Source organism: Anser cygnoides, chromosome 10, assembly GCF_040182565.1.
Source record: "Anser cygnoides isolate HZ-2024a breed goose chromosome 10, Taihu_goose_T2T_genome, whole genome shotgun sequence".
NCBI lineage: Eukaryota > Metazoa > Chordata > Aves > Anseriformes > Anatidae > Anser > Anser cygnoides.
In genome coordinates this window covers 14,452,846-14,477,262 of record NC_089882.1, presented here as the reverse complement: position 1 = coordinate 14,477,262, position 24,417 = coordinate 14,452,846, and the positions used below count along the sequence as shown (strand labels likewise).

The following is a 24,417-nucleotide window of genomic DNA, read 5'->3' as shown; positions in this document are numbered from 1 at the left end:
CTGGGTCGCCTTGGTGGGCTGCGAAATGTGTGTTTTTACCGTTTCTTTTCCACCTATAAATTGACTCCGTCGTGTGGTATCTGCTTGTGCCTCTTCCAGCTCCCCCGCTGCCTCTCTTAGGTGCAGGTGCATAGCACGAAAGACTGAGTTTGGGAAGGGAGAGCGGGGAGAAGAGACACGAGGTTATACAAAAAAATAAAAAACAGGCTGGCCAATACAAAAAAAAAAAAAAAATCACCCCCGTCACCAAGGAGTGGAAACTAAATTAATACGAATAGTAATATTTTATAGCCATAATTGATAGTACAAAGCGGCTCCCCCCACCCCACCTTCCCTGGGATCCGGAGGCAGAAGCGAGCGGCTCGGGGCTGCGGCGCCCGGCGCGCCGGAGCCCGGCTTCCCAGCGCCTGGGATGTGAGCGTGCTGTTGGTGTAATATCAATTCATTTAAAATATGAAAGTCAAGTCGCGTAGACTGTGACAGCAACCGTAACAAAAGGTGCAAGCAACAGACAATGTGATGTGCTTGTACCGATATTGTAATGATGCAAATGAAGTGGAGGGGACGAGCTGCCTTATTATGTACATAAATACACAGTGGCTCGCTGTGCCATCCTTGAATGCAGGAGAGGGAGAGAGAGAAGGGGAGGGAAAGAAGGGAGAGAGGAAAAGAGAGGGAGGGAGGGAGGAAGGGAAGGGGGGAAGGAGGGAGAAGAGAGAGAGAGGGAAAAAAAAAAAAAGGGCTCAGCTCGAAAACTGCTGCCAGTTTTAAGCAGAGCGCACCTCGGGCAGCCCCTCCGCAGGGCTGCGCGCTCCCACCGCCGGGGCACGGCCGCGCCACCGGAGCGGGCAGACGGGGGAGGCTCCCCGCGGCCGGCGCCCCCTCCCCAGCCCTCGGAAGGGGAGAGCAGGGGCTTTCCAGGCACCGGGCGGAAAACTGAAAGAAAAACCCCGGACGGGAGAAAGGCAAGGTAAGGGGATGCGGCTGCGCGACTCTGCGCGGCCCCGGGGGCGGGCGGGGGGCACCGGGGTCCCGCCGCCGGAGCGCAGCGCTCCGGGCGGTTTCCCCCCCCGGCACCGGGGACAAAGTGGTGGGGTTTTGTAAAGAACGAAAAAAGACACCCCCCCCCCCCGTAAAAAAAAAGCACTGCACCCCCCCGGCAGCCCCCTCCCGCGGGGCCGGTTCCAGGCACGGCGGAGCCGCGGGGGCTTCGCCGGGGCGCACCGGCACCCTGCGGAGAGCGGGGCCACCGGGCCGCCGTCCTTGGTGTCGCTTTTTTTTTTTTTTTTTTTTTTTTAATTCTTTTCCCCCCTCATTGTCATCAGGATAATTATTTAAATCTCCATCTTTGAAAGTTGCATTTCACCCAGGGCGGCCCGGGCAGACGCATCCCGGAGAAAGGGTGTGCAAAGCCCCCTCCCCGCAGCCACATCCTATCTCCTCGCTCCCATTGTTGGCAGATTTGGGTATAAAAAAAAAAATTAAAAAAAAAAAAAAAAAAAAAGAGGGAGGGTTTGTTCTGCTCTCGAAAGCCGCGGCTCGGCAGGGCCCGGCCGCTCTTCCCCTGCACCTGCCTGCCGGGGAGTCCTCCCGTCCCAGTCCCGTGCGGCAGCTTTACGGGGCTTTGCATGATTTAAAACTACCCAGCCACATCGGGGACCCGGCCGCTCCTCTCCGCTGGCTCCTCCACCGCCCTCTCTCTCTCTCTCTCTTTTTTTTTTTTTTTTTTTTGTATGTGCAAAGTTCCCCTCTTTATCCTCCTTTTGCTTTGGGGTGCAGAAGCTGGAAGGCAAAGAGAAAAAAAAAAAAATCCACCAGGAGCGGAGCCTGCCTGGATTTGAGGCAATTTCAATAAGAAAAGCGATTTCAATAAGAGGGGTGCGGGTTTTGGTCTCGGGGATTGTTTCTCCCGAGAGCATCTTTATTAATTAAAGGCTTTTTTTTTTTTTTGCTTTTTTTTTTTTTTTTAATAAACTGTCGGAAGTGTAAAAACCCCGGCCTGGTTCAAGCCCCGGGGAAAGGCGGCCGGGGGCGGCGGGGGGCAGCCGCGGGCGGTGCCGGTGCCCGGTGCGAGCCGAGCCCGCGCCCCAGCCAAGTTTTGCCTGCGGAGAACCAACCGTAACCTGCGGGCCCGGCCTCTTTCCCCGCTCCTGAAACAGCTGCGCCCGAAATAACCTTTAAAAAAAAAAAAAAATACAAAGTGCAGCGAGCTCCCGCGAACGAAATCTTCCGTGGCAGCGCCTGAAAATCAGATTTATACCTTCCTCTGGACAAACGCGTGCGTGCGCAAACCTCCCGCACGAGTTTTTCTTTGGGAACTTGAAAAAAAGGAAAAAAAAAAAAACACGGTGTCGTGGCGAACCTGGGGCTTTTTCTCGGCTTTGTGGCAGCCGGGGGGGCTGCGCCAGCGTGCGGGGGGCACCGGGCGGCTTGCGGACAAAGCGCAGGTGAAGGAGGTGAAGGAGGGGTGGCACGGGACGCAGGGTGGCACCGGGGGCTCCCACGCTGGGGGGCAATTTTCTGGGGACAAATTTTCTGCGGGTGGGGGACAGCGAGGAGGCTTTTAGACGATTTACCAAAAAAAAAAAAAAAAAGAAAAAAAAAGGTATTCCGTGATTTATTCCCCGAGACAGAGTTTTTTTTTTTTTTTTTTTTAATGCAGCCTAAATGGGGTCCTGTGGCTAGGAGGTACCAGTGTCGTTTTCTACCCCTATCAGCGGCCATAATATGTGCTGCTAACGCAGGACGGGGGTGGGCGGTCTGGGGCGGGGGGGAAAGCAACGCGGAGACGAGACCAGAGGGAGAAAAAAACCCGGAGAAATAATAATAATTAAAAATAGGCAGAAGGCAAGAAGTTGCCCTCCCCAGAAAAAAATAAAACAACCCCAAGGAAATAAAGCCGGGGCCCGACGTGGGGGGGGGGGGGGGGGGGGCTGCAGCCGGGCCGTGCGGGGCTCCCGGCCGCCCGGGGGGGCTCGTACCTGGGGGAGGCGGGCGGTGGGAGCCGGCCCCCGGCTGGCTGCTCCTCTACCTGCCCCCGGCGGGCGGGGGGGTCGGCGCTACGCCCACTGGCGGCCCTGCCAGCCCCCTCCCCGCCGGGGGCAGCCGCCTTCCCCGGCCCGCCCCGGGGCTCGCACACCGCCCGCCGGCACCGGCGGCACCAGGCTGCCGTGAGTACCGCGGCCCGGCCCCGGGGCCGAGCGCTTCTCTGCCTCTTTTCCTTCCTTTTCGCTAAGGTTGGGGGTTATTTGGATTAGGTTTTTATCTTTTTTTTTTTTTTTTTTTTTTTCCTTCCCTCCCCGCTTGCGGCCGCCGGGGGGTTGCGCTTCGGGGAAAGGCGGCGGAGGGGTTGGGGAGGGGATGCGCGGTCGCCCCGGGAGGTCTCGTCCCCTTGGGGTGCGTTAAACGGGGGGGCAGGGGGGAGTGGGGGCCCCGGGGGGGCTGCCGGGGGCTCCCCGGCAAGGGGCTGATGGAGGGGAGCGCCTCCCACCCTGCCGGCCCCAGCCCCGTCGGCTCAGGTACACTTTTTTTTTTTTTTCCCTTGATCCGAGCTCCCAGGGTCAGGGAAAAAAGAAAAAAAAAAAAGGAAAAAAAGGAAAAAGAAACAAACCCCGCTCCAGGCGTGTAAATAAATAGCGTGCGTGTACGGCTGGGGATATTTGTTTTCTGCCTTCGCGTCTGCCCGGGCATAGGTGTCAACTCCATCACAAGGCGCTACTAAGTGCTGCTAAAACATGCTGTCGTCGTCCCCCCCCGCGATATGACATCACTTGTCAATCAAATCAAAATAACCAGTTGTGCTGCCAGATGTGGGAAATCTCTTATAAAAAAAAAAAAAGCAACGACGATAACAAAATAAAGTTAATAAAACTGAGCCCCTCGGACAGGAATCAAAAAAAGGAAAAAAGAAAAAAAAAAAAGGAGCGGGGGGGGGGGGGGGGGGGTTGAAAGTGGTGGGGGCACCCCCGGGCTCGTCCCGGCTGCGGGGCCCCCCTCCCGGGGGGGCTGCAGCAAATTGCCCGAGAGCCGCCCGAGCAGCCGTGTGGAGCGGGCTGCGGAGCGGAGCTAAGCTGCTGGGCTTGCTGCTGCTCCCGGCGGGGGAATTAATTCAATTAAAAGCCCCAGCCCAGCTCAGCGCCGGGCACCGCCGCTCGCCTGCAGCGGGGATGGGATACGGCGGGGGGGGAAATAAAAAAAAAAAAATGAAAATATAAAATACATAAATTTAAATAAAAGCAAATCTCGGGAGGCGAACTCCGGGCTGAGCTGCGGGAATTGAGCCGCTCCTTCGGCAGGAATCGTTTCTCCCTGCCGGAGGGGTCAGTGGGTTTGCAAAGGGGCTCGGGAGCACGACGAGAGGCGCCGGCCGCGGTGCCAGCAGCTCGGGGGCGGCCGGACCCCCCCGGGCGGCCGGGGACCGAGGCGGGGGGGGGCCCGGAGCCGGAGCCGGCGCTGCCCGCTCGCCCCTTTTGTTTTTGCTTCTCCTGCCGGCCCCCGGGTAACCCGAGCCGGGGGCTTCAGGGAGCCCTTGCCGGGCAGCTCCGGGGTCTGCCTCGCCATAAATCAAGCCGCCTGATTAATCTTTACAATTTGTCTTTTAAAACAAACACGAACGAATTATCAGCTCGTTAACTGCGATTTTATCACCTGCCTAAAACAAACAGCCCACCCCCTAACCCCCCCCACCTTCCCCCCCCCCCCCCCCCCAAAAAAAAAGAAAAAAAAGAAAAAAAAAAAAGAACCGCGGCCCCGTGCTGTTGGCAGCCGGGCAGTAATTATAATTAAAACATCCCCAGGAATTAATAAGGGAGCAGCTGCCCGGGAGATGCTCGGTGGCCCGGGCCGGGGGCGGCGGGCACGGCTCGGCCCGGCTGCGGTCAGAGCAGGGAGCCGCGGGACCTACCTGGGTTTATTTTATACTCACCCCTCTTTAAAAATAAATAAATAAAAGAAAAAAAAGAAAGGAGACAGAAAGAAAGAATCCGTTTGGGGGAAATACTCGGCTGCTTTTTGGTGGGTTGCTTTTTGCGTGTGGAAAGCGAATCGCTTCGGACGTGGAAGGAGAAGCCGGATTTTTAGAAAGCTCGCTTGCTTCTCGCTCTGCCTTTTAACTTTTTTTTTTTTTTTTCCTCGCTTTGTTTCCCTTTCCTCCCTGGCACCTCCGGCCTAAGGCGCCCCGAGCGCGCTCCGCAGCTGAGCAGCGCGGGGGGCACTCGCCCTCCCCGGCCCCTCTCCCCCCGAGCCCGGCCCAGCTCCCGTCGCCTATCCCGGCCCTTCCCGGGCCAACCAGCCCGGCCCGGGACAAGCCGGCTCCGCCGCCCCCTCGGTGCCCTGCAGCCGGCGGAGGAGCCGCCGCCCGCCCGCCGCTTGCGACCCCCCCCCCCCGGCGGCAGGAGGGGCCGAGGGGCTCCGCCGTGTCCCCCCCCCGAGGTGACCCCGGTGTGGGGTGCGGGACACCCGCGGAGGGAAGGGTGCGGGGTGGGGGGAGCGGTGCCGGGTCCCCCTTCCCCAGCATCCCGCACCCCCCACCCCGCCGGGCTGCCCTGGGGGTCCCCGGGGGGGGGGGACACGGCGAGTGCAGGGGGGGGCAGCGGTACGGGAGGGAGCCCCGCGTCTCTCCGGCCAGACGTGCTCCGCAGCGAGGAAAGGGAGTTTATTATTATTATTACCGTCATCATCATTATTATTATTATTATTTAAAAAACACACAAAAAAAGTTCATTTCCTGGCGAATTTGGCAGCGGCGGGTGACGTCAGAGCCCCGGCGTCGTAGTGACTGGGGCGGCCGGGCCGGGGGGAGGCCGGCTGCGGCTCCCAGCCCCCGACCCCAGCGCTGCCCCCATGCCGGGGGGGGGTCGGCCCTAGGAGCCCCCCCCCGGGCACCCCCCGCGGGGCCCGGCACCGCCCGGCCGGCACCGAGCGGCTCCCGGCCCGGCCGCCCCGTCGGGCAGGGGCTGTGCTCCCAGCCGCCCCCCCCCGCAAAACGGGGGGGTCCTGGCCCTGCAGCCCCCCCCCGCCCCGGCTCGGAGGTTTTGGGGGCTGCAGCGAACGCTCCCGTTTTCCCCAAAAAGCAGAGGTTTGAGGAACGGGAGGGCAGCCCCCGGGAAACAGGACCTGCAGCAGCGCCCATGGCGCTGCGGGGGTTCGCTTGTGACTTTCCCTTTTTTTTATTTGTTGGTGGATTTCTTTTTTTTATTATTTTTTTTTCCCCTTTCTGCCCCCCAAAGCGGACGGGTTCATGGGGCCGAAGCAGAGCCCGAGCCCCGCCGGGTGCTGCAGCCCCAAACTCCGCAGCAAACTCGCGCTGAGCCGGGCTGCGCCGCTCCCTGCCCGCTGAAAAGCCTGCCAGCCACTGCGAATAACAAAACCACTACCAGAAAATAAAAAAATACAGAAAAAAAGAAGCGAGGGGGAGAGGAAAATAAAACCATCGGGAGATGCTGCGGCTGCCGGGCGCCCTGCTCGTGGCCCGGCACGGCCCGGCACGGCCCGGCTCGGCTCGCCGGGCCCGGTGCTTGCTGCAGCAGCCTCCTGCCGGCCCCGAGCCCCGCAGGCCGGGCAGGGGGGGCACGATCTGGCCCGGGGGGGGGCACCGCAGTGACCCCGCTGCCCGGGCCCGAGGAGGCTCCCCCGGGTCGGCGCGGAGCCTGGCGTTTATTTTTTTTTATTATTTTTTTATTTATTTTTTTTTTTGCCGATTCCGACGGTTCTTTCCAAGGGACGGGATGGCAACGAGCGCGCCGGGGTTTGTCCCGCGGGGGGGCTGGGGCGCGTTTGTCCCCTCGGTGCCGATTTCATCCCCCCCCCCCCTCCATCCCCAGCCCCGGGCATCCCTGCGGCTCCGCTCCGGGGCAGCCCCCGACGGAGCCACCCCCCCCTCCCCCGAGCCCTTCCCGCACTCCATCCCCAACCCCCCCCCCCCCCCCGCAACCCCTCCGGGACCCCCCCAATTTCACCTTCCCCGCCCTATAGGGGCGTGCAGCGCCCGGGCGGGGAAAACCCCCACGGCGCTGCCGGGCGAGGATGCTACGGGCGGGGGCAGGGGGGGGAGAAGAAGAGAAGGAGGAGGAGGAGGAGGAGGAGGGAGAGGGGGGGGTCTGCGCCTCGCTCCCCCTTCTCCCCCCCCTCCGGGCCGGCTCCTTTTGGGGCCGGGGGTGCGGTTGGGGGCGGTGTGGGGCGGCGGGATTGGCTGGCCCGGCCGCCGGCCCTGCGCGCCCCGGCCCGTCTGCGGCGCCGCGGCCAGCTGGCGCCAGCGCTCATATAGGATGCGCGGGGATGGGACCGAGCCGGCCAGAGCAGCGGCTTTGCCATCTGAGTAACACCCTCCAGCCAGCCTCCTCTCCTCCTCCCGCGCTCGCCCTGCTCCCCCCCCTCCTCCTCCCGAGCCCCCCCCCCCCCCCAACTCTGCTCTCCGGCTCCCTCTCTTCTTCTCTTCCCCCCCTTTTTTTTTTCCTCCCCTCTCCGCCGCACTCGCATCCCTCCAGGCAGGCAGCCGGCGGCGCCCACCCCGCGGGGGCACCCTGCCTCCCGCACCGGGTAAGTGTGGGGCGCGGGGGGGCCGCCGCGCCGCTGCCAGGGCGCGCTCGCTGCTTTCTCTAAACACCCTTTCCCCCCCCCCCCCGCCCCGCTCCCGTTTCTCTTTCTCTCCCCCTCCAATTTTCCTTTTGTGTCAGGCGAAGTTCTTGCTAGAACTGCGCCGTGTTAGATCTGCCCTTCTTCCTCCCCCCCCCCCCCCTCCCCTTTTGAAGCCAGCTGGAAAAACTCCTGTTGACGTTTGTAGCGAGAGCGGGGGGAAAAGGAGGAAAAAAAAGGAAGATTTTTTGCTTTTTTTTTTTCCCGTTTTTTTCTTGGTAAAGTTTGAAATGGGATCTGTGTTTATTTTGTGGGGCAATGGGAAGGGAGGGCGCAAGGCGAGGACTTGGGGGGGGGGGGAGAGGATATTTTGGGGAGGGAGGAGGGGCTCCGCTTCCCCCTCCCCATCCTTTTACCGCCGGGACCAGCAGCGCACCTCGGGGCCGGCGAGCCGCTCACCCGGCCGTGTCTCCCTACAGGTGCTGTCCCTGGACCTGCCTCCTCGACCTGTCCGCTGCCAGAGGGACACGCCGCCTCCGGGGGTCTCCCCCCATCCCTCCGAGGGCACGCTCCAGCCCCCCAACGGCCTTCTTTCCAGAAAAGCCATCCCCACCTCCTAAGAGCCACCGGTAGCTCCAAAAGCCACCCGCGGGCAGCAGCCCCCTGCCCCGAGCGCTGCTCGCTCCCGGTCTCGGGGGTGGCTGGGAGGGGAGGCCCGAGGCCATGGAGGTGGCCACGGACCAGCCTCGCTGGATGACCCACCACGCCGTGCTCAACGGGCAGCACCCCGAGAGCCATCACCCCGGACTGGCTCACAACTACATGGAACCAGCGCAGCTCCTACCTCCGGACGAAGTCGACGTCTTCTTCAACCACCTGGACTCCCAGGGCAACCCCTACTACGCCAATTCCGCCCATGCCCGGGCCAGGGTCTCCTACAGCCAGGCACACGGTAAATGAGCCCTCGCCGCCCTCCTCTGCACCCCAGCCCCTTCCCCACCCTCCTCTGCCTGCGCCCCCCAGGCTCTTCCGTGCGGGCCGGCGGATGTCCTACGTGGAGGCGAGGAGTTTCACCCGGGGGCCGCTCTGGTGCGTCGGGGCCAGGGGGAAAAGAGCTCGAAGAAAACAGGATAGAAAGGGAGACACGGGTGGATTTTAACCCCAGCGATGACCAAGCATTGGCGGAGGGGAGGGAAAGTAGGGGAGGGTGAGAGAGGAAGGGGAAATAGTGCGCGCACAGGGTAAAACTTCGCAGACACGGCTACTTCCCGGATGCAAAATACAAACCAATTTGAATCGGCGATGGATTTTAATCGGGGGTGGTTTTAGGAGCCGAAGAGAGAGCGCTGCAGCAGTTCGGAAGACAGAGCAGAAGGGGGTTTGCTAATTATTGCCAGGGTGGGGCGGGAGGAGAGGGGGTGCCTTACTCCTGCCCCTTGTGCTGCTGCCCTCTTTCTCACTGAGCTTCCCTGGGCTGTCCGGTGTCCCCCTCGGAGGGGTCTGGGAGAAGGGGCTGTTGCGCCAGGCTGGCTGCTCTTCCCCGGGTTGTGAAATCTCTCCCCATGCCCGGTTCCCCTCTGGCTGCCCGCAGACCGGGGAGCTCCCCGGGCCGGGAGCCGGGAGATTTCCCAGAGCCGCTCCGGGCTGAGCTGCCCCACGCTGATCCCCAACGCTCTTGTGTTCCTACAGCCCGCCTGACCGGGAGTCAAATGTGCCGGCCTCATCTTATCCACAGCCCCGGGATCCCCTGGCTGGACAGCAGCAAGGCGGCACTGTCTGCCCACCACCACAACCCCTGGACCGTCAACCCCTTCACCAAGACACCCCTGCACCCCTCGGCAGCCGGAGCGCCCGGGGCCATCTCGGTGTACCCCGGCAGCAGCACATCAAGCACCGCCTCCGTGTCTTCGCTCACCCCGGCCTCGCACTCCGGCTCCCACCTCTTCGGCTTCCCCCCAACCCCTCCCAAGGAAGTGTCCCCGGACCCCAACTCCACCAGCGCTGCCTCCCCTTCATCCTCCGCTGGGGCCCGGCAGGAGGACAAAGACAGCATCAAGTACCAAGTGTCGCTGTCGGAAGGGATGAAAATGGAGAGCGCCAGCCCGCTCAGAAGCAGCCTCACCAGCATGGGGGCCCAGCCCTCCACCCACCACCCCATCCCCACCTACCCCTCCTACGTGCCGGCTGCCCACGACTACAGCAGCAGCCTCTTCCACCCGGGCAGCTTCCTGGGGGGCCCCGCATCCAGCTTCACCCCCAAGCCGCGAAGCAAGGCCAGATCCTGCTCGGGTAAGTGTTGCCTCCCGCGGCCTGCCCCGCCACACGTTGGCTCTAGCCCTGGGGGGGAAGGAGCGAGGTTAGGGCCACTCTGCCGGGTGCAGGAGTGCATGTTGGGGGTGGCTTTGCTTGCTCTTTGGGGTTGAAGTCGCAGGCAGCTGCAGGGCCGGGTGTTTTCGTCAGCCCTCTTTGGGACAGGAGGGCAGGTGACTGCTCGGTCCCGCTTTTCTGGGTTTTTAAACTAGGAAATAGGGGTTGTACCAGGGTGCCATCGTCTTCGTAGTGGCTGCTGGCCTCAGGGCGCTCAGATGGGGCCGAGGGACGCGGGAGCCGGCACAGCGTGAGCTGGCAGCCTGAATCGTACAAAGAGGGATTTATACAAGGAAAAAATGTAAAAGCAGCCCCTGACAGGCTGCAGCCCCCCGAGGGACTCAGGCCTGATCCTGCCCTCCCAAAGCAGTTAACCCCCCCCCCCCCCCCCCCCCCCAAATTCCACGTGGGGACTTTCTGCCCATAGATATTTCTCCTGCAATAATTTTCACGTCTCTTCGTTAATACGAAAGAAGGCCCCAGCGCAGGATGAAAGCGAAACTTACTCGGCCGGTCCGCTTCAGATCGCGGAGGGCCTTATTTCCTTCACAATTTACAGGAACAAAAGTTCAAATATAGTTTACATACCAGTGCAAAAGACGAAGGTGTCCAGTCATCGCTAACTTACGCCAGCCTAAGTCCAGAAAATCCTCCTTTTTTCCTGAACCAGACATCTCTCTGCTTCCTAATAACTGACTGCAGACCTTTCCCACACTCACAACCCTTTCTTGCATTTCTACCTAAGAGTGCAGTTCTAAATTAGCAAATTAGGTGATGGATGAAATCCTGATCCCACTTTGAAATCACATTAGTTGTACAACTAGACAGATGAATTAAGGAAATTTGTCTTAAGTCCACTAACCTTCCCGGTTTAACATCCTCAGCAACAGAAGGAAATGAAAGAATGTGTATTGGTACTGAATTGAGACAGCCCTTTAAAAATAAGTGGCTATATGTGTCGGTGTGTGAATTCGTACATATCATTGCATATATCGGCTTATGAGTAGACCACATGCATTTATTTTTAAAGCAGACTCATTTAGAAATGTGATCTCTTATGAGTTTTGCAACAAAAACATCGGGTATTTTACAGTCTCATCAGATCTGTTTCAAATGGCTACTCTGAGAGGAAAAACACACTCTCCCATTATTTACATGCATTCCATTATTTACCATTATGCGTATGTATTTTTTAGTAGTGTAGAGACTAGTAAGTAAAGGCAATTAGCAGCCTGAGCCTCCTGATTTTGGAAGCAAATTCATGACCTAGGTCTCTGAAGATAAAGGGATCTCAAGCAGCTTTTTTATTTTCATCCGGCAGTTGCCGATGACTTTATTAAATGGGGGTGTTAGGGGAGCTTTTTGTGTGCGTGCCTTTTTTTTTTTTTTTGTAAGGGAGCCCCCTGTGCAAGGAACTGGGGAAAGTTCGTGACCACTCAGTGTTTTTGTAGGAAAACTAAGACTCACGACACAACGACTCCTGCAGCTTCCTGCCCTAGGAGGGACAAAAGCTACAAATGCAGCGCCGCAGAGCTCCCCTCATTTTTCACTGTAGACTGTGTTGTTTAAAAGCCACCCACTCCCTAGATTAAAGGAGACACAACCCTGTTGAACTCAACGTGGCCTGCTTCAGTTATTAGCAAAAAGAGAATTTCCTTTCCAGTTAAATACTTTAGGATTTGCATAAACTATATTAAGAGAGATTTCTATATTAAGCAGACCTGCCTTCGAACCATCGGAGGCAAATGAACTTTTAGCAGAGGGCTTTCTGAGGCAGAAACATATCTAGGAGTTGCATGCTGGGTTTAATAGAGCCATTCTACAATGCTGTTTCCTATGTTGTTGTGCTACTAAAACTACTAATAAAGCAGTAATATGGTAAACTGTTCCCTACCAAATCCAAACTGCATTGTTGTAAAGTCACAGGAACAGAAAAGAACTCACAGCTTCTTTTTTACAGTAATTTCCAGAGTGCTTGCTGAAACTGAACTTTCTTTTAAAGATCAGCATTAACAGCGGCTTTCTGCCTTTAGCACAAAAATCATAACTGAGCCTTTGGCATTGTGTATCTATTCCCAGTCTGCTCGGCTTTACTTTCTTACCCAGTAGTGCTTGCAACAAAAACAGAAAGCACAGAAAAGGAGCTCCTTTTGTTTAGATTTAATTCTAGAAAACCCCTTTCTTTGATTTTTTTTTAACCTTTTTCTTTTCTTTTTTTTTTTTTTACATCTTGTGAGCTTGCAGGTGTGTGTTTGTGTACACGTGTGCGCGTATTCATGGCAGGGGAACATGCAATCTAACCATCGCCGTGCAATAGATATGGGAGGGGAGCGGTGCCCGCTGCAGATTAAGGGAGTTCTCATTACTGAAACGATAACTTCCATCTGACACAATAACAGTGTCATTCTTTCTCACCTTGTGCAGAGCATGAGCTGCCTATTTCTGCTCGTGACATAAAATACTTACCGGAGTCTGGGCGTTCTCGAAACGCTGAGGTCCTTGCTGCATGTGCTGTAGATGTCACTGCTGTCTGATTGTGCTTGAATTAACACACTGTTTTGACTTGTGGAAAATGCCTAAAGGACAATGCAAAAAGCTTTTGTGAATTTGTTTTTAAAGAAAGAAATCCGGTTTCTTCGTGTTTCCATTTAGAAGGCAGAGAGTGTGTGAACTGTGGAGCAACTGCTACCCCTCTCTGGAGAAGAGACGGCACCGGGCATTACCTGTGTAACGCCTGCGGGCTCTACCACAAAATGAACGGTCAAAACCGACCTCTCATTAAACCTAAACGGAGGCTGGTAGGTATCTCTATCTTTCCTGGGTTTGGGGATAAATCGGGCTAAGGGACCACACGCAGGCACAAGGCAAACGTGTCTCAGTGCTGCTCAGCCCCTGCGCGGATGGGGCTCAGTCACGCCGAGGTCACTGCCGTGCCTCGGGGCAGATCCCCCGCACGCTGCCCCGGCTGGGGCATCCCTGCCGCCGCAGCCCGGAGATCGTGCCTCCGTCCCGAGCCTCCCTGCCGTGCCAAATGCATGTGGGGTATCGCGTATCCATCTCCCCGTTTATCCTCGGATGACAGCTTTTAATTTAATTCCTCATTTATTTGGCCTCTTGGGACGTTTTGGGAGCGTACTGGGAGCGAAAGGGTTATGAGCGTGAATGTCCTCCACTGTGGACTAAAAAAAAAGTTCCAGCTCTAAAAAAGCAAAACAAATCAGATGAGTCAAAGCTACTGCTCCCTACTTAATAATTATTTGTATAAAAGCCATGAAGTAATTTTCACTCTTATATTCTCTGGCAATATTAATATTGGTTCCCTCCCCAGACAATCCCCTACTGTTTAAAAAAAAATCCGATTATTTTTCCATGGAGTCACCTATACTTTGTATTTTCATTTGAGTGATTTAAAAAAAATGTCCTTTCTAAGCTCCTGGTAGTAGTTTCCTATCCGGATATCTGTACGTTAAAGATAAGGAAACTTTGTGTATCTGTTTCCTGACTCTAAAAGCTTTAGAGAGTTTCTATAGGCAAGCCTTGCCAGTCATGCTTGCTGTTTTGAAATTTCTAATACACTCTATTCCACAAATAATGTGTAAAATGCTAAGAATAATAAATATATTTTTTTTGGAGCTTTGTGATTTATGGTGCCTAAGACTCTTAGCTATTCGTGGGCACATTTAAATGAGGTCTGGAGACCAGCAGAGAGCAGAAAAATTGGCATTACTGCTCTAACACTGGGATGGGATACAGAAGATTTCTGTCCGGAGTCAGAATTTCAACTATGCAAGCTTCTTAATGACTTGCCTTCTAAAGTGACTGACATATAGAAAAATGTTAAGACAACAGTGTAACATTATCGTCTCTCAGGCTCAAGTGCTTTGCAGCCTGAATGGGACAGGCCGTGGAGTTAAGCAGCACGGGTGAATATCAGTAAGCCATCTCAAATATGCAAACAGAGGTCTCCACCTTCCCCTGCGTTGGGAGACTGTTATACTTAGCTCCCTGTGAGGGATCTGGGGGGAACTGGAGGGGTTTTCTTTTCGTTTAGTTGTTTTAATGGTGGTTGTTGTTGTTTTTTAAATTGATTTACAGCTTTGTTTATTGCCCCTTTTTTCCACTGTAGTTTGCTTGTTTGCAGGGGAGAGGAGATGGCCATCTTTGGGAATTTGTTCATCTCACATGCAATAGCAAAGCGATCATATTAATAATGTCAGTGTTTGGAGGTCTGGCATTAATTGTGTTTGGGTTGCATGAGTGTACTTGCAGTAGGGGGTACCCCTTCTTTCTGCCTGTGGCCTGTTCTCGCAAGCGAGTAAGGGACTGAAATATATGAGTCTCAGAGGGCCTGATTCTTGCTCTAAGCTGCTGAACCGTCGTCCATCAGCTTTGGGAAAGTTACAGGGCCACGGCGTAAATCAGCGGCAAGTGCAAACAGAACCTGGTGCTCCCCGCTTGTGAGCTGGGTCAGTCTGGGCTTTGAGAAAGCCGTGCCAGCTCCCAGTGGGGCCGGCTGGCAGGGAAGCGCACCAGGCTCTTTTGGGAACCCCGCTGCTCCGGGACTCCGCTGTCGCCTCGCTGGGGTGCCCAGCGCTTAATGTGAGCCTCGCTGCTGCTGCTTCACCCGATGGTTCTCATGGCTAATTGCAAAAATACCCTGAGAGTAAGGCCCCGGGGAAATTCAGTACAATTGATCAGCATTAGAAAGTAAAACTGTGCTAATTTAAGGGGGGAAAAAAAATGAGTCCTCTGCATTAATCTGATCGTGCAAAATAGATCGTATTTTGACCATTTCCAGAGGCAGGGCTGAAGCTTTCTAATGAGAAATTCTTTCCCCAAATACGGGGTGCAGTTAGCTTGTCCACAATACTTTCAACAATACCGTGCTTGCACAAGGAGTGTATTATATTATGGGGTCTGCCAGAGAAGGGCCCATCCAGAAATTACTGGTTACCTGCTGTTCTGCTTTTCCTGTTCTTGTTCTGGGAGGTGGGTGAACGGTTGGGGTATTTTACTGCCCCCCACCTTGGTTTCAGCAGAACAATATGGTTTAAAAAGATCCTTTTCTATTTTTTTTTTCAAGACAGTTGTTTGAGGGCTTGTCAGCCAAGGAACTGTGAGTAGGGACAGAGGCGGCAGACGGGTCAGCAGAATCATTGCTGCAAGGCATGAAATTTGGTTTGCTAAATATTTAAAGAAAGTTGGAGCCGGTTTTGTTTTCTCCCTTTCACTTGTAAATGGAAACTGAATTTTCAGTGATGGCTCTGATAAATACTGCACCCAGTTAAGTAATGCGGTTGGTTTTCTTTTGTAGCCATCTTTAAAGGGACAGAGTAGGGGTAAAAAAAATCACATTCTTTAAGATCATTACCTCTTTTGAAACCCAGTCCCAACATTGGCACTCACTAAATTGGTCACTGAAAAAAAAAAAGAAAAGTGAAAAATGAAAAAAATACATTTTTTGTGACGCATTCTAGAATCCTGTAAAAGGGAACCTTGAACAAATCAAACACCATGTCCCCCTCCTAAAATTTTTGTCTTTGGAGAGTTAGAGATGTATTGCTTCCCTCCTTACTTCCCCTCCACACACGGTGCCACAAGGCTGGAAGCTGCAGTCTGCAAAGGAGAATACTTGCATTTTTTAAACAAAAACCCAACGCCACAGAATACAAAACTGCCAGGAGCCTTCCTTCAGACCTGATGCTGTGTACAGTTTTGTTATTAATCCTGCCCGACCTAAATATTGAGCCTAACTTGACCTTTCTCATGATCTCCCTCCTCCTGCTGACACATTTTTAATTTTCTTTTTCTTTTGGTTAGTCAGCGGCTAGGAGAGCAGGGACTTGTTGTGCCAACTGTCAGACCACCACCACGACCTTATGGCGACGTAATGCAAACGGGGACCCAGTTTGTAATGCCTGCGGACTCTACTATAAATTGCACAATGTGAGTATTTGCTCATCTCATGTGTCGCTGCTTGCCTAGCTGGGATTGATGTCTTAACTGCATGGTGTACACTAGGCTTTTATAGGTTTCAGGGTTTTGGTTGTTGTTTTATTCCTTCCCCCCCCCCCCCCGTCTCTAAGGTTCCCCTGGGAAGTGACAGCCATTCTTTGTCGGCATAGTGATGCTAAGTTCAGTGACATTACAATGTATTAGCTTGGCTTCTAACGCTTGGGCAAATCAGGCAAAATAGAGTTACAACACTTGGTTTTAACTAAGCGTGTTTTGTGTGCCGTCTCCCTCCAGAAACACAGGGGCCATTCGGAATGGGCTCCGTGCAGAAATTAATCTCGGCGGGGCCTGTTCATTTTTTTTTAAAACAAAAAACCCCACAACGATGCACCACCAAAACCCCTACCATTATATCTAAAGCTTTGTCTTATTATATATATTTTTTTAAGAAATTAATTTCAAGCAGGAATCGCTTGTCATGTTAGAAAGTTATTTAAACCATAAGTAACAGAGGTTATTGGTACAAGATTGTTCATGTCTTAGGACTGAATTTGGGTCACCATGAGCCTCCTAGTTTGATCTTTCCTATTAGGAAATGAATGAGGACTGAAAGGACGGGAAAGAGAGTCATCAGATGCCAAATTCGGTTCAATTTGTTTTTCATGTCTAGGGTTTTTTGTGTTTTGTGTTTGTGGTTTTATTAAACACATCAACATAAACAAGTTCTGCAGAGAGAAACACCTTTTTTTTTTTTTTTGGCCAGAAAAAGGTCTACATCCAGGAAAAACACACGGGGGCTGTCCAAATATTTTCATTTTTGCACAGTAAGGTCATTTTGTCTGCATGAGCCTGATTTTCTCATTTCTTGCAGGTGAACAGGCCTCTGACCATGAAAAAGGAAGGAATTCAGACCAGGAATAGGAAAATGTCCAACAAATCAAAGAAAAGCAAGAAAGGCTCTGAGTGTTTTGAGGAACTGTCCAAGTGCATGCAAGAGAAGTCGTCTCCTTTCAGCGCTGCTGCCCTTGCTAGCCACATGGCTCCCATGGGGCATTTGCCACCTTTCAGCCACTCTGGACACATCCTACCAACACCCACCCCCATCCACCCATCTTCCAGCATCTCATTTGGACATCCACACCCATCCAGCATGGTTACAGCCATGGGATAAAATCTGATGACCAAGAGACCCACCCAGAGATTAAGAACATGGGGCTTTGCCTAAGATGACACCAAGTAAGAAAATGTTCTGCCAAGAAGAGAATGTAGGGATGGCAAAAGGGGATCTTTGCTCCCATGTGGTTTAACTCTTAACGCTGGACTTAAAACCTTGCAAATGATGGGTCTTCTGCAGAAACGCGTAGTGGTGCCTGTAATGCACTTTGCCCCCTCAGGTATAAGGAAAAAGAAGAACTCACCTGTTCGATATTCAGTGGTCCAGCAGAAAGCAAAAGATGGCAGAAGCAGAAGAAAGAGGCTGGAACTGGCTTTCCTTTTTCTCTTTGTTATTACTGTGAATATTGTAAAGAGATATAAGCAGCCTCCCAGGATGGAATCGGCTCACTGGAAGCCACACATGCTGGATTTCTATCGTGGACTTTGGGGAGGGGAAAAAAAAAAAAGACATCTTTATAAAAACTTAATTTTTAAAATGAAATCAGACAAAAAGTCATATTTATTTTGTTCTTGTTTTCCACAAAAAGCCTCAACCCCTCTGACTGCATGTTTTTGTGCTGTTGTTTGCAATGGCTACCCTGTAAGAAAAGCTGCCTTCATAACTAAGGTGGGGGAGGGACAATATTCAGCAGCCCCCCTGGATTAGCTTCATCTATCTTCCATATCAAAATATCTGCTAGCAAGGGGGAAAAGGAAGGGTAAGCAAAGTTGCAGCCGTAGTACAGGATTTCAGTGTGCCCAAGATGGTGATTATTTTTGACACAATTTCTTAATTCTTTTCCTTAACGTGAAAAATTAATTTAAAAAAAAAAAAAACGGCCCCCCTCCCGGCTACCCCATTGTTCCTCAAAACAGATAGCTATGTCAGACAAAATGTTGGGGAGATACTTTTGGGAAGGCAGTCCTGCACTAGCAAGGGGTAAAATACAGGCATTTACGAAACTGTCGCAGCTAGCTTGCAGCACAGCAAAAAGCATCGCCGGGCATAAAAACATCCAACTCCCAGACTTCAGAGGTTGAAGCATTTTGTTCTGTTGTGTCGGCAGCTGTTGCTTAAAAATGCAGATTAGCTGCTTGGGTAAACTTACGGCAGTGTGGCCACCATGTCCACACGCAGCCAGCCAGCGCGTGTGCTGTCTCAGGCATCCAGGCCCCGGTGGACTTCACAGGGAGGAAGGGCAGAAATGAGGTTGAGATCACTGGAGAGGGGAAAGAGAGAGACAATCAGTTTGAGCTTCACACATCCGTCAAATCCCAGACGCAGCGACAGCTGATGAGACGAGGGAAAGCACCGTTCTAAGGGGAACGTCGTGTTTTCCGTAGTGCATTTTATAAGAAAAGAAAAAAAAAATTAAAAAAAAAAATTAAACCTCCCATTATTAAACCACGTTGTACGTAAATGACCGAAAACAAAGCTATTGCCAATGTGAAGTGTATTCTATTGATTGTAATGATCTGATGCCTCTCGTGAACACAAGCTCCAGTATAACATACAATGTACATATTTAGCTATACTTCTGATGAAAATGCCCCAATGAGCAGAGGGGTTTGATAATGTAAACCACGTAAGCTTAACTCTGTGACAAGCTTTTTTATTTTTTAACTTTTAACTTTTTTGTTGTTGGGTTTTTTTTTGTTTTGTTTTTTTTTGGATCAAGCCAATTGTACCTTTACTGCAAAAGTCCTGCTTTAAAGAAAACAAACAACAAAACAAATAAAAATGGATGTATGTTTTGGTTTTTTTTTTTTTCTAAACACATAATTCAAATGTTTGATAATGAATTTAAGAACCAAGCAGACCTGGAAAACCCTGCTTTCGTCCTTTTTTCTGGTCTGCGTAGGCATATAGGTGCACTTTGTATAGAAGTGGAAATAAACAGGAAACAAAATCTGTTAGGAAAAATCATAAGGCTTTTTAATCTACTGAGGTAAAAATTTGGATCCTTTTTACTTTTTACCTTTTACAATGGTACAGTTGTACGTTATTTGTACCCGACTCAAATTTCTGTAGGATTTGGGCAGGGGGGGTGGGGAAGGGATGTGGGTGGAAGACAGGGATTACTGATACAGTTGACAAAGTGCAATATATTGTCAGTCACTGCAGCATAGACAACGGCAGTTGAGATTTAAATTATTTTGTACTTGTATCAGCATAAAAAAAATCTGCAGTATTTTCTGTTTTTATTTTAATTTTTTTATTTTGCTTATTTTTGGATTAGTGAACTAAGTTATTGTTAATTATGTACAACATGTTTATATATTGTCTGTAAAAAGTGTATGCTTTCCTCATATTCCTTCAAGGTGAATATTGCTAAGAATAATAAAATACCTTTTTTGTGAAACTACTTGTGCCCAGCTTCATGTCCTAAAGGCTGCTTTTAACTAGGAGAGGAAAAATTATTGTTGTCATTGTAGCTAGTAGAATTATTAGCTTAAACTTTATGTAATAGAGTGGGCTATTGCTATTTCAGAAACCTAGCAGGGTAGGACAAAAAAAGTGGTTGGTGAATGATTTAGTACAAAATGCTCAGGTACAAAAGCTCATTCTCTGGTGTTGTTCTGGGGTGACGAGGTCATGCAGTTAAGAGCGCTGAAGTTTCTAAACCAGTTTTAAAACATAAGGCAGCAGCAACTTTGCAAATGATGGACTGCAGGTTTTTATTATCATTATTTTAAACTGCTTAGAGAAATACTTTTCAATTAAAAACAATTTTTAAAAGCACGGAAAAGCATCCAGCTGCCTAATCGGTTTCAAGACTGAGCCTTTGTTAGACTGGGCAAAGTTCTCTGTAGGCTCTTGCACTAGTGTAAGAGGCAACATCATGAACCTAAAAACTGTTTCTTACCATTTGGCATCATCCGTGGCACGAAAGGAACAAGAGGGACAGCCAGCCTGGAGCCGCCCTGTGCTCTTCTGGAAATGGGATGACGGGTGTAGACGTGGGGGCTGTGCGTGCGGTCTGGCACATGAGGACGGAGAACAGGGTTTACCAGGCAGGGCTCCCAAGACCAAAACTTGGCGGTTGCTTTCAACACATGGTCGAGTGTGACCCACACAAGGAACTCCTTGGGGCCTTACAAACTGAAAGAGACTTGCAAGTCGCCCTGCCATGCGTGGGGGTGAGTACCACTCCTACTAAAACAATATTTTCTAGAAAACTGCTAATGAACTTTGGGTTTCCTCCTTTGACACAGTGGGAGCTGCATCTCACTTCTGTGGAAGCCAGCCTGGGGATAACTCCTTACTCATTAAAGAAAAAAAATAGTTCCTTTTTCAGTGAATGCGTACAAATTCCAGCCCTTTCTCTAACTGCTTCTCTTTGCTTCTTGCAAACGGGGCTGTGCAGCCTCCTCTTCAGCCCTATTTGCAAGCCCTGCTAGCAAATGACAAGGAGTTGCAGCAGCTCTAGATGTGCTGAAGAAAGCACACACAACCGGGATGAGACCTTCCTCCATCATTTCAGACGAGTTAATCATCTCTCTAACTTGTTTAGCAAGGCTTAGTGCAAACACCCATTTAAAAAAAAAAAGGAAAGAAAAAAAAAAAGGAGTTTATGGCATACCGTGCAAGCTTCATTTAAGAGGAAACATGTTCATCCTCAGACAGGTTTAAAACGGGGTTATAACTAAACTCGGACTGAGTCAGTCTTTGGAGGAGAGAATGGGAAAACTAACCACACCATTTTAAAATAATTTAAAATAATTAAGCCATTTGCTCTGGTTGCACATTACACGTACAGGCTTTGATTAGGGTTTACCTTGGAGTTGCCTCTCCGCAGGCTTTTCACGGGGTCATTTCGATCCGCTCACAGAATCGGGGCCGCAATCCATCAGCTTGGCAGGAGGGGTGCTGCAGCCCCCCCAGCGCAGGGAGCAGCGTGCCTCTTCTGACCAGGGTCAGCAGCGGTTCCTGCAACACAGATAACAAATAATCCCGTGTTTGTCAGGTGGCACTAATCTGCGAAAGATCAAACCATCTCTCTGCAACGTGTGTATCGTGTTTGTCTCCAGACATTTTGCATAGCGGAAGAAAAACAAACAGCAGGGAATGGAAATGGAGCAAGTGTGTAAAGTTCAACGCGAAGTGTAAGCACACAGCAGATACTGAGGCAACAAATTGGGATTTACGGTCCTTTCACTACCACCAGATACTGGGGGAACAGGCTTTTTGTGAGGGGGGGGGCCTGACATTACTTGCCTTTGGTTCCCGTTGTTGGGATTATTGTTTTAAGCCGTGCTTAATTGTCATGTCTCCACAGCCACATCAAAAGCCAAGAAGATTAGGTTACAGGGAGTGTTTGATGTCAAAATACAAAATAAATAAAAGGAAAGCTGAAAAGGTAGCCTATTTTCCATGATGTCTAGTGAGGTTTTTTGCCTCAAACTTTTTTTTTTTCTTTTTTTTTTGCGAAGGTTGCACTTTTAGTGACAAGATTTCATTTATTTGCTTCCAAATGACTCCACAGCTTTCCTACAACAGCTCAAAGGGTTAATAGACCCTCTTTGATGGCAAACGTGGTATAATTAACGCAAACTTCTTAAGTATCTTGGTGACCTGTAGATGGCCACATGAGAATTTTGTTATTTACTGACTTGCCAAACGTTTATTGCTTATAGCAGGACAAGTGGGAAGCAGGCATTAATTTTGATACTGTTATCTGTGATTGTGCATAGAGTTCACAGCAGAGAGTGCCTATATGTCAACTGCAATTAAACATTTCCCTATTTTTTAAATGAATTTCATGGTGGTGGAGGGGATTGGATTGGCAGCTTTGCAAACTGAAATCCTGCCCATCCACAGAGCAGGCACGACACAGCCAGACACAGGACAACTTCCCCTTACCTGCAGGCTGCAAAAGAAAACAGTCTGGCGCCACGGAGCATTTGATCCTCAGCTTCTCCACAGAGACAGTCAAATCAGGACCAACTGTGGCAGGGCACGGAGGGAGATTTTGTGGTGTGACATCTCCCCTTGGAAACCAGCCTGAAAAACACCAAAAATGAAGCCAAAAGCGGCTATCAGGTGAATATGTTCATTTATTGCCAACCTGGACTGGATTAGAATGCGTGACCTAGAAGTAAAATGCTTTGTTTAGCTCAACTCCCTGGGCCATCTGGTCCTCACGAGTAAACATTTCTAAGTGAGATTAAGTGACTGTTCTTTAAGCGTGGTGATATGAGTGCAAACCAGGCTGCTCTGGATCTAACAGATCAAAACCTCAGCATCGGGGCAGCCGGCTGGTGCCGATTCAGAAGCACCATTTGCTTGAATGGCGTTGAGTGCAATTCTCCGTGGTGTCAGCTTTGCAGTCAATCCTGATTCAATCTGATGTGTCCCGGTAAGATACAGAGCTGTCCTCAGCCCAGGGCTCAGATTGCACAAAAGTGCTGCTGGGAGGTTGAGGGCCCCACCAGACGAAACTTTTGGGAGATGCTACAGGAAGAACTACACTGCATTTGCACTCAGCTGCATTTCTGAACGCCAAAAGCTTGGCTGAGCAAAATGTTATAGCAGGGTAGGAGATATAGGGAAAAGAAAAAAAAAAAAAAGTAAGAAAAAAAAGCAGCCACCAGGTAGTAACACAATAGAGAACTAACCCCTCCTTCAGGGAAAGGCTTCTACATACCACTGAGGGAGGGAACTGCTACTGTTTGGTCTATAAAAACTGAATCAGGGAAGTATAATGTTAACCCAGCCTATGCAGCAGTGCCAAGGAGAAGAGAAAACAGCTACCTGCCTATATACCGCGTCTCTCTGTGTGGTTCTGCACTCAGGGCTGCGGGGAGTTACCTGGAGGAAAGCTGGCTCTGGCTCAGGAGGGTCGAAGGCACGCGTAAATCATTTGAAGTCGGGCCTATCAACACCAGAGCGTGAACATGGACTCTTGTTTCTCCTAAACTCTTCAGTGCTTCACCTGAGTCTTCCTCGGTGATTTTATTTTCCTCTGGAGCTCAAGTCCTCCTGCCCACGTTCTGTCAGGCAGAGAGGATGGGCAGATTTCTTCCCTTGTGGCACATTTCTTTCCTTGGGACAGAGGAGCAGAAGAACATTATGTTCTTCTTTTGGTTGGCATTTTGGTTGTGACTATTTCTCTCTGGTTCTTTCATTCAATCCCACCTGCCCACACCGGCTTTTAGCAGCAGGTTATGCAGCTGGAGTGATCTCCAGGTGCCCCTGGAAACTCCTACAGGATTTTGCGGTATAATTCACATTCATTTACCGTTTCCCATTGCATTTCAGTCCTTTCTCTACATTTTTTTTTCTTTTTGTGGTAGACCCTTGTAAAAGCACCCCATTTGGCAGTTGATCTGTTAGAAGGGAACTAGCTGAACAAAAAGGAGCAGTCCAAAGTCATTCAGGTAACCCTCGTGCCCACAGCCCCTCTGGGATATTGAGCCTATGCAGTTTTTCTCTACCCGAGCACAAATCCCACCAGCACAGGAACACGCTCTTTAGGACGAAGCACATCTCAGGAGACAGACCACTGCTCGGCTGCCGCCAGGACTCACCACGATCCCTCCCACGCTCACTTTCTGATAACAGGCAAAGCGGCAGAACTCCGTGCCTCAGTTTCCCCTCTGCAGAACAGGCACCGAAAATACGTGACCTGCCCTGTCAGCTGCCTACGAGTGCTGACTCGCTCCGGCCTAGCAGACCTCTGGGCAAGTCTGAGCAAACATCGGCACGTGGTGTGTGCTGATAGGCACTCAGAAAGGGCACAGCGCTCTCCTCTGCAGGTTAGAGGCTCCTCCCTGTCGTTGTTGGAGTGCTGCTGGCCTCTCCATACAGCTGCGTGTGGCAAAAGTGACACACTGGAGAAATTAGTCATTGGCATGCATCGCCCAGCTGCTCCCAACTGCTACGCAGCCCCACGCACACACTGCCGCTCGCCCCAGCCCATTGTGAAGCAGCCCTGACTCCATCTCCCATGCTGTCAGCCCCTGACCTTCCTTTCACATGCTCTAATGGTCACTAGAAAACTGCGAGAGAACACAGTCACGGTATTAAATGGCCCTAATTTGTCTCCAGGCCTTTCCCCTCCTCCTCCCACCTCGGTCTCCTGCGACTTAACGTTTAAACCAGCTGAAGCTTACAACAAATCAAAGCCTCCCTATAGGCCCAGATTGTCTAAATACGGAAAACAGGAAGTGAGTAACCTTCAAGGGGAAATTGTTCATCCGATGGAGGCCAAGACCCAAGGCCTGGCGCTTTTCAGTCCTGCCCCTGCAAAGGCAGACACAGCGTGTACCGAGCGGACGCCCGGCGTTCAGCAGGAGGGAGTGGTTTAGCAAAAGTTTTGCTTCTCTTTTAGGCAAGTCGCGGCTGTTTGGAGAGAGGGGACGGTG

At 51.6% G+C, this 24,417-nt stretch overlaps 1 protein-coding gene and 1 long non-coding RNA gene across 6 annotated transcripts; one reads left to right on the top strand and one right to left on the bottom strand.

Moving 5' to 3' along the window:
• The first annotated feature begins 236 nt into the window (after positions 1–236).
• GATA2 (GATA binding protein 2) lies at positions 237–18,819 on the top strand. 5 transcript variants are annotated; one of them, XM_048073368.2, is made up of 6 exons: positions 237–970; positions 8,052–8,524; positions 9,262–9,861; positions 12,559–12,737; positions 15,760–15,885; positions 16,766–18,819. In XM_048073368.2, the coding sequence occupies exons 2-6, from the start codon at positions 8,296–8,298 to the stop codon at positions 17,063–17,065; spliced, it is 1,434 nt and encodes a 477-aa protein (XP_047929325.1). In that variant the 5' UTR covers positions 237–970; positions 8,052–8,295; the 3' UTR covers positions 17,066–18,819. The 5 variants fall into 5 exon arrangements, with proteins under 5 accessions (XP_047929325.1, XP_066859251.1, XP_066859250.1 ...); XM_067003150.1 differs by lacking the exon at positions 237–970 and adding an exon at positions 3,079–3,170; XM_067003149.1 differs by lacking the exon at positions 237–970 and adding an exon at positions 7,123–7,536.
• Positions 18,820–20,776: 1,957 nt separating this feature from the next.
• LOC106037941 (uncharacterized) lies at positions 20,777–24,417 on the bottom strand. Its single transcript, XR_001208330.3, has 3 exons — positions 22,862–24,417; positions 21,914–22,054; positions 20,777–20,980 (listed from the first exon to the last, which is right to left on the bottom strand). It is a non-coding gene; the product is annotated as an uncharacterized lncRNA (long non-coding RNA).

Bases quoted from the DNA above. Each gene is read 5' to 3' on its own strand.
- GATA2 (XM_048073368.2), top strand. From the start codon at position 8,296: ATGGAGGTGGCCACGGACCAGCCTCGCTGGATGACCCACCACGCCGTG. The intron at 8,525-9,261 runs GTAAATGAGCCC...GTGTTCCTACAG, and splicing joins CTCCTACAGCCAGGCACACG to CCCGCCTGACCGGGAGTCAA. The intron at 12,738-15,759 runs GTAGGTATCTCT...TCTTTTGGTTAG, and splicing joins TTAAACCTAAACGGAGGCTG to TCAGCGGCTAGGAGAGCAGG.